The sequence below is a fragment of the Mangifera indica genome, chromosome 7 (genome assembly GCF_011075055.1).
Source record: "Mangifera indica cultivar Alphonso chromosome 7, CATAS_Mindica_2.1, whole genome shotgun sequence".
NCBI lineage: Eukaryota > Viridiplantae > Streptophyta > Magnoliopsida > Sapindales > Anacardiaceae > Mangifera > Mangifera indica.
This window is the reverse complement of record NC_058143.1, coordinates 1,616,426-1,629,527: the sequence shown is the minus strand read 5'-3', so window position 1 is coordinate 1,629,527 and position 13,102 is coordinate 1,616,426. Positions and strand designations below refer to the sequence as shown.

The 13,102-nt window shown below is 31.9% G+C and overlaps 2 protein-coding genes across 3 annotated transcripts in view; both read left to right on the top strand.

Annotated features, from left to right (window-relative positions):
- LOC123220615 (putative disease resistance protein RGA4) overlaps positions 1-13,102 on the top strand; it is a 93,906-nt gene that overhangs the window by 46,761 nt on the left and 34,043 nt on the right. The gene's annotated exons all lie outside the window — the stretch shown is intronic.
- On the top strand, positions 561-3,823 carry LOC123220653 (mitogen-activated protein kinase 6-like). Its single transcript, XM_044643215.1, has 3 exons — positions 561-860; positions 1,541-1,674; positions 3,640-3,823. The coding sequence occupies exons 1-3, from the start codon at positions 625-627 to the stop codon at positions 3,666-3,668; spliced, it is 399 nt and encodes a 132-aa protein (XP_044499150.1). The 5' UTR covers positions 561-624; the 3' UTR covers positions 3,669-3,823.

The window sequence follows — 13,102 nt, the reverse complement described above, 5'->3', positions numbered from 1 at the left end:
GCTAAATCAAACCTAATTTTTTATATGGTCCAATAGATTTAGTTAATGATCGATGGTTTAATTGGTTTGGCGAGGCACCCCGATTAGAATGAATTGATTGGAATTGAATTCGCCTATTAACTTTGTAGTTTGATTTCAACGAATTAAATTTAAGTTAAAATAATTTTAATTTATCAAGTTCAAAATTTACATCATTGAATCTTTTTATTTTCTTTAATAAATTTTTTATTTGTTTAATGTTATTGTTCACTTTCTTTAATATTACTATTTATCTTTCGAGTAAGTTGAATTTGAATTTATTATTTTAAATTCAATAAAAAATATATACATATTTTTTATATATAATTTAAATATATAAATAATTTTAAATTAACAATAAAATAATAATTCATCATATAATAATAAATTATTTATATATTAATATTATACATAATATTATTATTTTAAATAAGTTGAATCCATTTTACTAGAAAGCAAGGCCCATACAAAGGAGGAGAGGGACAAAACGCAGCGTTTTGCTCTGGGAGCATTAATTATTATTTAACATAAACGAGATAGCCATACATCTCCCCTGACCCGAAAAAACACAAAATTCACGTAAACGAAAACAAAAACAACGTCGAAATGGAGGGAGGAGGTGCCGCGGCCCAGCAGGCAGACACGGAGATGGAAGAGGCGCCATCAGACCCTCAGCAGCCACTGGCGGCTCCTCAGGCGGCGGGGATCGAGAACATCCCGGCGACGTTGAGTCATGGGGGACGATTTATTCAGTACAACATATTTGGGAACATATTTGAAGTGACGGCGAAGTATAGGCCGCCTATTATGCCCATCGGGAAGGGCGCATACGGCATCGTTTGGTACTCTCTCACTGACTCACTTGTCTCAGTCAGTCTCACTGTTGTTAAAGGGTCTTTTTTTAGCGCGTGGGTTTGTTTTGTTTGGATGTGTTTTGGTTCATGTGTGTGAGTTTTATGTGGATTTTAATGATTTGTGAAGGTTGTGTTGTGGGGTTTTTCTTTGGTAGTGAAATCTTATATTTTTATGTTGGTGGGTGTAGATTTTTTATTAAGGTATTTGGAGCTGTTACATGTTGAAGATAAGTTAAATGTGTGGCTGTTTGCTTCAATATAAGCTAAGATGAAGAAAAAGAATATTTTTAAGAGGTAAAAAGTTATCAAAACTGAACTTTTATGTAGCAGCTCTTTAAAACAAGTAGTTTGATGGTTTTTTTTTTGGGTAAATAGTTTGATGGAAGTTAAGCTTCTGTGTAGGGGAATTTGTGGCCATTTCGTCAAAGAGAAATGAAAAAGGCTATGAAGATTTAATTTGTAGAGTAGGTCAAGGAGTTCAGCTAGTTACAATGGATAATATTTTGGTGAAAGGGCTGTTTTTTAATGTGTCTGCGTGCATTTATTTTTGTTTATGGATGGTATGTTTTCTGAGTTTTATATGTGATGAGGGAGTTTGGAGTGTTTTCCTTCTCTTTTTTCTTTTCATTGGGAAATGTATTGAGTAATTTCTATTGGGTGTTTATTAGTTCGGTGTTGAATTCGGAGACAAATGAGCATGTGGCAATAAAGAAGATAGCAAATGCATTCGATAATAAGATTGATGCAAAGAGGACTCTTTGTGAGATCAGGTTGCTTCGACACATGGATCATGAAAACGTCAGTGAGTGATAATTGCTGATTCATATATATATATTTTGTGGCTTCACTTATAAGAAGCAACATATTGGATGAATGGTATTTTGATTTTATTGTTCTGTTAAGAAGTTAAATGCCAGTCAACTTGTTTTTGTTTTAAGATTACAATATTGCAAAGCTTGTGTAGTTGAGATGGCTAGCTGTTTTGTAGGTTGCATGGACATGTGCTTATATTTTTATTTTGCCAATATGTGAAATTGATAATATTTGTGGTTATTTTTCTTATTGAAAATGAAAGGATAATATTTGCATGATCACATGTACATATAGCTAATTGTACAGGAATTTATTGAACTTCTGTTAGCCATCAATTTTGGAAAAAATATTTAACTGGTTGGATTATGTTGTTAAGTGGTCATGGAGATCTGTTAATTGTTAGGAACTATGTGATTAAAAACATTGTGTGGGCAAAAGAGATTGAACATTTAGTTTTGTTAGAAGCACTCTAGGTTTAATTTATGGAGGGGCATTACTGGTGGGTAGGAGGCTTTTGTAGATAGGATATCTTTTATGATGAAAGATGGGAGAAGATTTATTTGCTATGGTATCTTTTGAGAAGAGAAGTCTTTGACGGCTAATTTCGCATATTTGTGTTGATGGTCGTTAGAGCTTCTTAGTTGTTTATATTTATGTATTGTTTGTGGAAATGGGAATGATCAAGTACTACTGTATAATTATGGAGTGCTGATTAGGGTTGAACTTATGTTTGAAAGTGTGCAAAATATAAAGAGGGTTGTGGCATCTTTAACTCTCTCATTGTGATAGGTAAGTTAACATGTGATTGGGTTGGTTGTTGCATTGACTGATGTTCTATATCAGTGCAATATTGTACCTTCATGGGTGTTAATCTTACACTGTTGTATTAGTCAGAAGCAGAATGTGATTGCTAGATCCATTATGGAAGCAGATTACCATGCTATGGCTTAAAAGGGTCTTGCAGTTGCTACAAGGTTTTGCTCAAGTTTTGCTATAATAGAATCCTTGAATTCTAAGAGGCATTGAACATAGAATTTGAAATCATGGTAGATATTTTTAGTATCCCTTGGAAATTATGGATTAGATTGGTGAATATGGAGGATGTATTAGTGCTAAATTTGTTTGTAAGGGTTTCACTATTAATGGGAAAAAGTTTGGTCATTTGCTTCTTTAGGCATATGGCATATTGACATATATGATTTTAAATTTTCTCCTTCATAGAATATTGAAGAGTTCTTTTAGTAGTTGGGCAGGAAATGTTTTTGATTAAATAGATAGGCTAGTTGTTTTTTATTGGCTCTTTCTTGCTTGATGTGGACTTCACAGTGGACCAGAATAAAATGGCTAGTGAAGGAGAAAGTCATCCACTCATTATATCAAGATTCACGTAAGAAGTTCAGCTTATGACATTTTTGCATTAGCTTGTCATCAATAACTTTCCATGGTGGTAACACATTTCCTAACTTTGATAATAAATTCTTGTACATTTTTTAGATCTTTGGAATAATGACAAGTTCTTGTATTTTCGATAGAAATTGTGAGAGTAAAAATCTCTTAAATCACATCTCACAAACTTTGGAGATCAGGAGGTATTTTGCCAATATAATTTACCAGAAAAGGCTTGCTAGATCTAATAAGTTATAGTCCTTACCAAATTAACTAAATGCTCTCACATCTTTTAAGTAAGTTCTTAATTGGATTGCTCTCACATTATTTTCTATTGGTTTGCCTATTTGCAACACAAATATTAATAATTGTCTCTTTTTACTGAACAACTTGTTGAAATAAAGAAAAGGGAAGATAGGACAAGAAATCTCTTAAAACAAATGGATGAGATTAAAGAACGTTACATTGCTTTAGAAATTTGTAAGTTGCAATTGTACTTTTGTGTCATTTGTTTCATGTATTTCTATAGTTGTGTCAATTTCATGTTTTGTTTTTCTTGGTTTCGTAGGTGATCTAGCTGCAGAGTTTGAAAGTTAAGTACACAAACAACAACACGGCTATAGAAATGGAGAAAATATTAAGAATTTTGAAGAATAAACTATTAGATCATTTGCTTCACAAACTTGGGCCTCATCATGCTGCTATGGCATCATAAACTTATTGTAATAATAAGAGGAATGTGAAGCTGGCAGGCAGCAATGTAAGCAAAGGAAATCTATTGAAGCAGCATGTGATCAGTTCTGACAGTGGTAAGACATTTCCAAATGGATAAAAATTCTTGTAAATATTAAGATCTTTGTGATGATGACAAAACTTATGTCTTTTCAACAGGATTAAAGAAAGCCAAAAAAAAAAAACCTCAAAAAATGTAAGTTCACTAACACGAAACTGCTAGTGACTTGAAGAAAATCTAAAAAGGGTTAATGCCACAAACCGTTTTTATTATGAAACATGGGAGACGGTTGATTTGCCATGGTATCTTTTGAGAATAGAAGTCTTTGACTTCTAATTTTGCATTTTTGTGCACAATGTTGATGGTCGTTTGAGCTTCTTAGTTGTTTATATTTATGTTTTGTTTAAATATTGAAAATTAAAAAAAAGTTAGGTCCAATGGCATTATTTCAAAAATGACCTCAAAGTTATAATTTTCTTAAACCCCACCTTGTTTTACTCTTCACATACTTGACCCTCTGTCTCTGGCAGTTGGAGGCTACATTGCAGTCAATGAGTTGTTATCAATTCGAAGTTCGAAACCTAACTACAGTTAAAAAAATATCAAAAACATAAGAAAAAGACAAAAATTTCAAAAACACTCAAAACATTTTCGTTTTTTGAAACGAAAATGATTGCAAAATGCTCTTTTCAGTCTCCTGACACCCCCCTCTTAAAGAGTCTCGATGGGTTTCGCCACCTTGCAGAAATGCACCATTTCAAGGTAAACCCACTTCGCCAATTCAATTTCTCAAGGAAATTTGGGGTCCTTCATGATGGAAAACAACCTTATCGTGGAACAATTTCTACATGTATGTATTCATATGTGAGTTTTAGCATTTGAGTGTTCTTGTTTTAGGCTGTTATTGATATTATAAAGTTTAATGCTTTTACATATATAAATAGATGTGATGATCATGCAATATTGACATGTTAAAGTGTATTAACTTCATTGTTATGTTTCATCCGATCGCATCACATCATGTCACATTAGTTTATATAAATTACTTTGAATATGTTTTTTGTATTTTCAGCACTATGGATCTAATTTTGAACATTAGTTTATATAAATTACTTACGATGTGATGAATAAAAAGGGGAAAGAAAGAAAAGAAGATCTAATTTTGAAATTAAAATTCAGTCTCCTAAAATTATTATTTTGGGACAAAAATAAAAATTATTTTTAAAATTATCAAAACAAAAATCCTAAGTTTTAAAGAGACAAAATTAAAACTCCAATCTCCTAAAATTATCATTAAGTAATAATCAAGATGAAATTAAAATTCCGTTTTTAAAAATAAAAAATTTTGCCTTTCAAAATAATAATTCTAAAATAAAATTAAAATTATATCTAAAAATTTCATCCTTAAATTTAATATTTGTTATAATAATAGCTATTGTTGTATTGAATTGTAAAAGTTTTCAAATATTAGAACAATATTTGTAAACTGATACTTGTATTGAAAACATTTTCTAGAATTACAATGAAAGTTTCATTGATCTATCTTGCAATTCGTTACATTGGAATTCACATAGATTATTGAGAGGCTGAAACTCTCTCTTTTTTTCCTTCTCAACAATTTTCTTTTCAGAATTCTTTTTGGATCCTTCCCATCTTCATTTATTCTCATTGCAGTCAAGTCTTCTTATAGACTGCCACGCACCCTCTCCAAATTTGGTGGTCCTTGCTGCTCCACTCCCTTGCTACCATGTGTGTTTGTTGTCCCAAGTGGTACTTCCTTCTCTTGATTGTTCTGCAGGAATTGTAAACATAGCCCTAATTAAAAGAAGCTATTTGAAGTACACAAGAATATTTGATTGAGGAATAAAAAACAAAAAAAAAAGAAATTTTGAGGATTTTAAAGAATGAGATTGCAAAAATCGTTTTCACTTTTCTCTTATGTGTCTAATGCTTCTTAATATATGATAAAACTGGATCAACCCATAAGAAAATTTAAAAATATCTTTGAAGTAGATGAAACATCCACGATCCGTTTTGAGAGCATTATAACTCAACAAAGCAGTACAATGTCAGTTAGTTCCCAAACAAAGTTCAAATTGAAGCGGTTAAAATTTAACAAGTCTCTTGTATAAATTGAGAAGAGAAAAATAGGACAACAGAATAAGGCTTACCCTGGCTTAATAAAACACAGTAAGTCTTAAATTCCTTTACCTTAAGGTCCCTTCTCAAGCAATATTATTCCCCTAACAATATGAATCTCATCAAAAAGATGTAAACACGTGCTACAAGAAGTAAAGCTGCCTAAATGGCAGATAAAGCCTATCATGTGCTTACTAAAATTGCTTCACCACATACTGAAGCTCCATTTTTTGAGTGACTTGCATACGTGTGGCATCCTAAAGATAAAGAAACTTACCCAAAAGAAACAAAAAACAAAAAGAGAGATAGACAAGAATATGTTATCCTAAAAATTGACAAGAATGTCTTCTTTCTGTGTAAGTATGAATGGAATTACGAAGGGTTCAAAATATAATCCAAAAACTCTCAACCCCTCTTCTAAACCAGCAGGACCATTAGAAGATAATCACGAAATCTTATAGTGTCGAAGTTGTAATAGCTAGTTAGACAACCTTTAATGTATTATATATATACATATATAGAAACTTCTAACCTATATTACAAATTTATTTAAATTTTAAATTTGCAATATAGGATGAAGGCCCAAACCAGTGTCTGTAAACTGAAGGCCCAAACTACTGTTTGTAAAATGAAGGCCCAAGAAGACTGCAGATATTTTCTATAAAAAGAAGGGCAGTGGAACATGTCCGATTTTTACAGAATGCAGATTTTTTTCTCTCATGTTTTCTTTCTCACTCTAAATGAAGAATAAACGCGTTACTCCAGCAACTATTGAATCATGGAGTTGTTGCCATTACAGGACTTTGTCAATTCAATGATCAGAAATGAAGAATAAAAAAGCAAGATCTGTGGATCCATATGTGCCTAGCTAGTTTTATTACTTCTATGTAATTTGATTTCCTGATAGGAATAGTAGATTCCAGTTGGAGAAGTTAGGATTTATCATATCAAAAGAAATTCATGGGGAAATACAAATAAAATACAATGAAGACACTGAAATAAGCTAGCTAGAATTTGAGATCTGACAGTGGCGATCGCAATCTGCTGTGGGGTTATTTTATTTTTTAACAAAGACAATGAAGAAAAAAAAAGGCAAAAAGACTTATTCCCATCTGTTTGAAGTAAATTCTCTATTATATATAAAGATAAAATCTTTATTTATTATTAATATTTAACAAACTAAAATTTTATTTTATTTTTCATGCTTAGTTTTAAAATATAATTGTTTTCTCCAAAAATCTAAGTTTTAAAGAGTTCTTATTTCCCTTTTGAAACCCTAAACTCAAAAACCAACCCACTTTTTGATGACGATATCCACTTCGGTTGAAACTCTACCATCTTCTTTTATTGACGCATGAAGATCAACGATCACTTTCATCGAAAAAAGATGAATTGTCTTTGTTTGACAAGGAGACAAAGATGATTCATCATTTTTGTCAGACCGAAAATTAGTGTCAAGAGTCGTCTTAGTTTGATATTTTGTCGTCAACTCATGGATTTGAAAAAGTTGATAGAAGATGAAAGAGATTTGTTGAGATTCGATCAATTTTACCAATTCTTCTGTTATTGAGAGTGACAGGGAGCATCAGAGAAAGATCGCCGGTCTCAAAGAAGGTGGCTAGAGTGGATATTGTCATCGGAAAATAGGTTGGTTTACACCAAACCTTGGGTGGGAAGAAGTGTTTTGGCCAAAAAAAAAAAGTAAACTGAAACACAAGAAGAAATGAGTTTGGCGTCTTTTATGAATGAATAAATAGTGTGAAGCTATTTGTGATTCACACTATTTATTCATTCATCACAACATACAATTGTGAGAATGTTGGGCTAAGCAATAGGTTGTAGAAGATCTTCAATGCTCAAGACACAATTAAAGGGTCTTCAATTGTGAGATTCTTCACAACACACGTCTGAGCCCTAGGCAAATCCACATCGGCAAAGAGGGTAAAATATAGCAACTCTCCTTGAAAAGCATTCGCAACTCCACCGTGCTCATATTTGTGTGTATAACCCTTTGTGACTGTATAAAATTCTTTGTAAGAAAAAACGTTTATATTTAGCATTGAAAATACGCCATCATTATCCTAGAAGTTCTCTCTTCTCTTGGTTTCGCTCAAAAAAAAAAAAAAAGAAAAGAAAATTGTATAGCTAACGACATATAATTTCGTAGAGACATTTCATCGAACAGCTTCTAGCACAGCATTTTACAATATAACATTTACCGAACACAAGCTATAGAGTTTTCCCTTGGAGAGATTAAACCTTTAATCAGAATACCCATAAGATCAACACACTTCAAAACATCAGATAGATAAGAACATAAAACTGTTGCAGACCTCCTTACAAAACTAGAATTATACAGTAACAACATCCACAAAAACAAATAAATAACTTCAGAAACTTTAATTTTTTTTTTGATTTCTCACGTTTTCCTTATAGCCAAACACACAAATAGCTTAAATGAGTGAATGCGAATGATTTGTTTACCTTCACAATGACGATTAAACAAAGCGGAGAGTCGGTGAATACTGAACACAGGTGGTTTCAGCGCTTTTTTCAAACGGAAGATGAAGGTGGTGGATAAAAGTCAACAGTATTGGTGGTCCTGAATAGCCAGCCACGGGGGAAGAAAAAACAATACCAGGTGATAGACCTGGCCACGGGCCGGTTTGGCTCGTGAACCGGACCGAAACCGGCCCGGATAAAACTGGAACCGAAACCGTGATTCTACGGTTCGGTTCCGGTTCACATAAATTGGAACCGTGAAACCGCCGGTTCACTCCGGTTTATGAACCGGCGGTTTACTGTGCTAAACTGAAAAAAATTGGAAATTTTTTTGAATTTTTTTTGAATTTAATTTAAAAAGCCAATGGTTCATGCGCAGGAAACCGTTGGCTTTGAAGGAAAAATTGCAGGGGACCAACGCAATTTTCAGAGAAGTTGCAGGAGACTGTTGGTCCCCTGCAATTTTTAGAATTTCAATTCACCCCCCCTATTTTTAATTTTTTTCAAAAAAGTTTTTTTTCTATATATACCCCTTCAATTCAAATTCTATTCTCTCAAATCTCAATCTCTCTACTCTCTCACTCAATCCTTCAAACTCTCATTCTCATTCTTTAAACTCTTAATATTCTCTTAATCTTTCAATTCAATCAATTTTTTTTAAATTTAATTAAATTCTTTCTTAATTTTTTATTAATTTCAATTTCAATTTTTTTATACAAATCATAATTAATTATAGAATTTATTTCTATAATTAATTTTATTTATTATTTTTTTATTATCTTTTATAATTAATCATATAATTTATTTATATAATTAATTTTATTTATTATCAAAAAATGACAAGTAGTGGAAATTCTTCCGGTAATAGGAGATTTGGTTAATATTCACATATATCAAATGTGAATGAAAATCAATTTATAGCTGATTTTCATTCACAAGAAAGTGAAAACCAATATGAAGAGGTGAAGCAACAACAACAACATCAACAATAGATGGAGATGGATCAACAATCTCAAAAAATTCCTACATCCGATATTTTCAAAATTCATTTCAAGAAAATACAAAAGGAATATAGTAATTTTGATGTTGCTTGCAATTATTGTAGGCAAATTTACAAATTCAAACAAGGAGGTGGATACGGGACATTCAAAAGGCACTTGGAGTCAAAGCATCCGAAAAAAATGGGGCAAAGCCGAGGCCAAACACAAATAACCGGGTATGGTTCTACACACAAATCTTTATTTATGTATAGTGATAATAAAAGTAAAGAAGAATTTGCAAAAATGGTAGTAATAGATCATTTAGCATTTAGTTTTGACAAAAATTTAGGTTTTAATAATTATTGTAAAACTACATTAAATCCTGCACATAAAACTATTTCAAGAAATGCATTAAAAAGAACATTATTTAGTTTATATAAAAAACAAAAAAAAAAGTTAATTCAATTTTTTATAAATTTTAGTGGACGTATATCTCTATGTAGTGATATTTGGAGTGACCATTGGCAAGTTCACTCTTATATAGGTATAACTTGTCATTGGATAGATGACGATTTTCTATTACAAAAAAGAATTTTATCATTTAGGATGTTTAATGAACGACATACGACTGATAATATTTTTATAGAATAATTAAAGGAATATTAGAAGAATATAAATTACTTTATAAAATTTTTTCAATTTCATTTGATAATGCACGTTCAAATACTGCCTCAATAAATGATTTAATTGATATTTGTAAACTTAATTTAGGTGGTAGATTTTTTCATATTAAATGTGCATATCATGTATTAAATTTATGTGTACAAGATGGTTTACATTGTCTTGATAATTTTATTAGTCCAATAAAAATAACAATTTCATATTTATGGACACATCCCCAAATTATGAAAGAATGGGGTAAATTTTATAAACAACATAATAAAAGACCAAAAAGATTTCCTAAAGACGTGCCGACTCGTTGGAATTCAACATATGAATTACTCAACGAGTCATTTGATTATAGGGATTTATTATGCTCATTTATTTCACAAAATGTGCCACAAATTATATTATATCTCCAACATTGGGATATTTGTAAAAAAATTTTAAATGTATTAAGAAATTTTAATAATGCAACATATACTTTAAGTAGGGTTTATTATCCCACTTCTCATTTGTTTTTAAATGAAGCTGTTAATATTATTGGAGCTTTACAAGAAGTCGAACAAGATATTATTCTACAAGAAGCTGCTTCTATAATGAAAACAAAATGGTTAAATTACTATAAAATAATTCCAAAACTTTTTCTTGTTGCATGTTTTTTTGATCCTAGATTTAAATTAGATGGTGTCACAGATTATTTGACATTATATTATGAATGTTTACAATTAGATGAAGTTAATATTCCATTAACTATAACTAATATTATGAATTTAATTAAAGAAATTTATGCTGAATATGCATTAATTTATGGTGGTTCTTCTTCATCTTTACCACTTATTGCCCCATCATCAACCCAAAATATGAGTTATGGTGATCATATTATGATGCAAAGGGGCAAAAGACCAAGAGGAACATTAAACTCCACCTCGGAGCTTGATATTTATTTAACTACTATTTTTGAGTTTGGTGACAGCAATATAGGTAAAGACTTTCCAGTTTTAGAATGGTGGAGTCGACACGCATCAACTTTTCCAATATTAGCAGCTATTGTTAAACAAGTTCTAGCAGCACCAGTATCAACTATCGCAGTAGAACAAACTTTTAGTCAAGGGGGTAATATATTGGATGAGAGACGATCAAGTTTGGCTCCCGAATCTATTGAAGCTCAAGTATGCATAGACAATTGGACAAGAGCCGAATTACGCCAACAAGAAATGAAAGTGGACTTTAATGAAGAATCGCTTGATTTAACTACAGATAGTTCGATGACGACGAGAAATAATACTTAAGATAGTGAAGGTGAATGATAAGGTAAGGGGGTACTGCTAGCTATTAGATATGCATAAGGTAAGAGAACTACGTAGGCTTTGATTCTTCTAAACCCCAAGAAGATACGTAGGAAGCTTAATTGAAAAATTAAGTTCAAGCCTTTCTTTTAATTTTCAATTATTGTAATTAATAATGTAAAAATTAAATCAAGATCATGTATTAGAATTGACGATTCAATATCAGTTTCGAATCGAAACCGTTGGTTTTGAACCGAAACCGTCGGTTCTGAACTGGGGCCATGAACCGGAACCGACGGTTTCAAACCGTGAACGAACCATCCTGTTACGGTTTTAGTTCAGGGTCCTTATATTTTTGAACCGTGAATCGGTGGTTCCGAATAGAAACTGGTGGTTCATGAATCGTGGCTAGGTCTACCAGGTGAGGGAAGACGCTGAGAGTGATGAAATATTCCTCTTTTTTTGAAAAAAAAATAATATTAAGTCATGTTACTTGCAATATTTTTTTTGCGAAATATTGATCTGTGGAATTACGATGACGTGGCAGAATAAAGGGCACCAGTCACATGGGTTCCACGTCTTTCAATATTACTTATATAAATCTCAAAAATCTTTTGTTGTAGCGGCTAGGCCTTCAAGCAGTAGAGAACGTCGAAGAAGTCGAGTTTATTTTGGTCCTTGGTACTGAAGCGTTGGGGCTCCCTTCTGAAAAGGCACATCCTACTAGTCCTGAGGATCTCGAAGAATATCGGTGCTTTGTGTAGTTAAGAAAATTCCAATGATTGTAGCCAACCCAAATCTCATGTCTTGAACTTGTAGAGATGAAAAAGTATTCTCTACTTGTATATTTTGCTAGAGAAAGTTTATCAAATATGATAATTTCAAGTTATTAACAAATCGTTATGTAATTTTTTAATACAAATGTTCTCAATGTTGTGTAATTTTATGTTCGTTTGTCTAGTTGCATGCAACTCAAATATTGATATTTATCCTTTATTAATTAATAGTTTGGAGAAAGAAAGAAAGGAAGGCCAAAATGGCTTTAGCAGGATAAATGGCAAGAATTTTTCTAAATAAACTAGGCGAGATTAAAAAACTTGATTCGCCTACTTATTTTTTTGTTTATAAAATTGTAAGTTATAATTTTATCTATTGTATCAACTTTTTTATTTATTCCTTTAGCTCTATCAGTTTCTTCATATTTTATTTCCTTCTTTTATAGATGACTTAGTCACAGAGTCAGAAAATTTAAGTTCACTAACACTAAACAACTGGTGACTTGGAGAAAATCTATAAAGGGTTAAGGCCACAAACCACTAGATCATTGTCTCATAGACTCGGGGTTTCATCATGTCACCGTGTCAAAAAATTCTGTGGCAGGGTGTTACAGATTTGGAGTTCTGCCTTGAAGCTGCTCTTCACTGTTGCTGGATTAGTGGTATCGGGATGTTTGCTGGAGATTGTACTGTGTTTGGGGATGAAATAGATGCTGATCTATGGGCTGCTCTTCCTTGCTGCTGCACTCCTGTTACTGGACTAATACTGGAACCAGAAATATGGAATTTATGCAAATTATAGCTACCGTTGTATTGAATGATAAATGCACCCAAACATCATAACAATATTTGTAAATTGATGCTTGTATTGAAAAGATTTTCCAGAATCACAATAAAAGTTCCTTACATTGGAATTAACATAGATTCAAGAAACACCAAAGACTCAAACAAA

Bases quoted from the DNA above. Each gene is read 5' to 3' on its own strand.
- LOC123220653 (XM_044643215.1), top strand. From the start codon at position 625: ATGGAGGGAGGAGGTGCCGCGGCCCAGCAGGCAGACACGGAGATGGAA. The intron at 861-1,540 runs GTACTCTCTCAC...GGTGTTTATTAG, and splicing joins GGCGCATACGGCATCGTTTG to TTCGGTGTTGAATTCGGAGA. The intron at 1,675-3,639 runs GTGAGTGATAAT...TTGGTTTCGTAG, and splicing joins CATGGATCATGAAAACGTCA to GTGATCTAGCTGCAGAGTTT.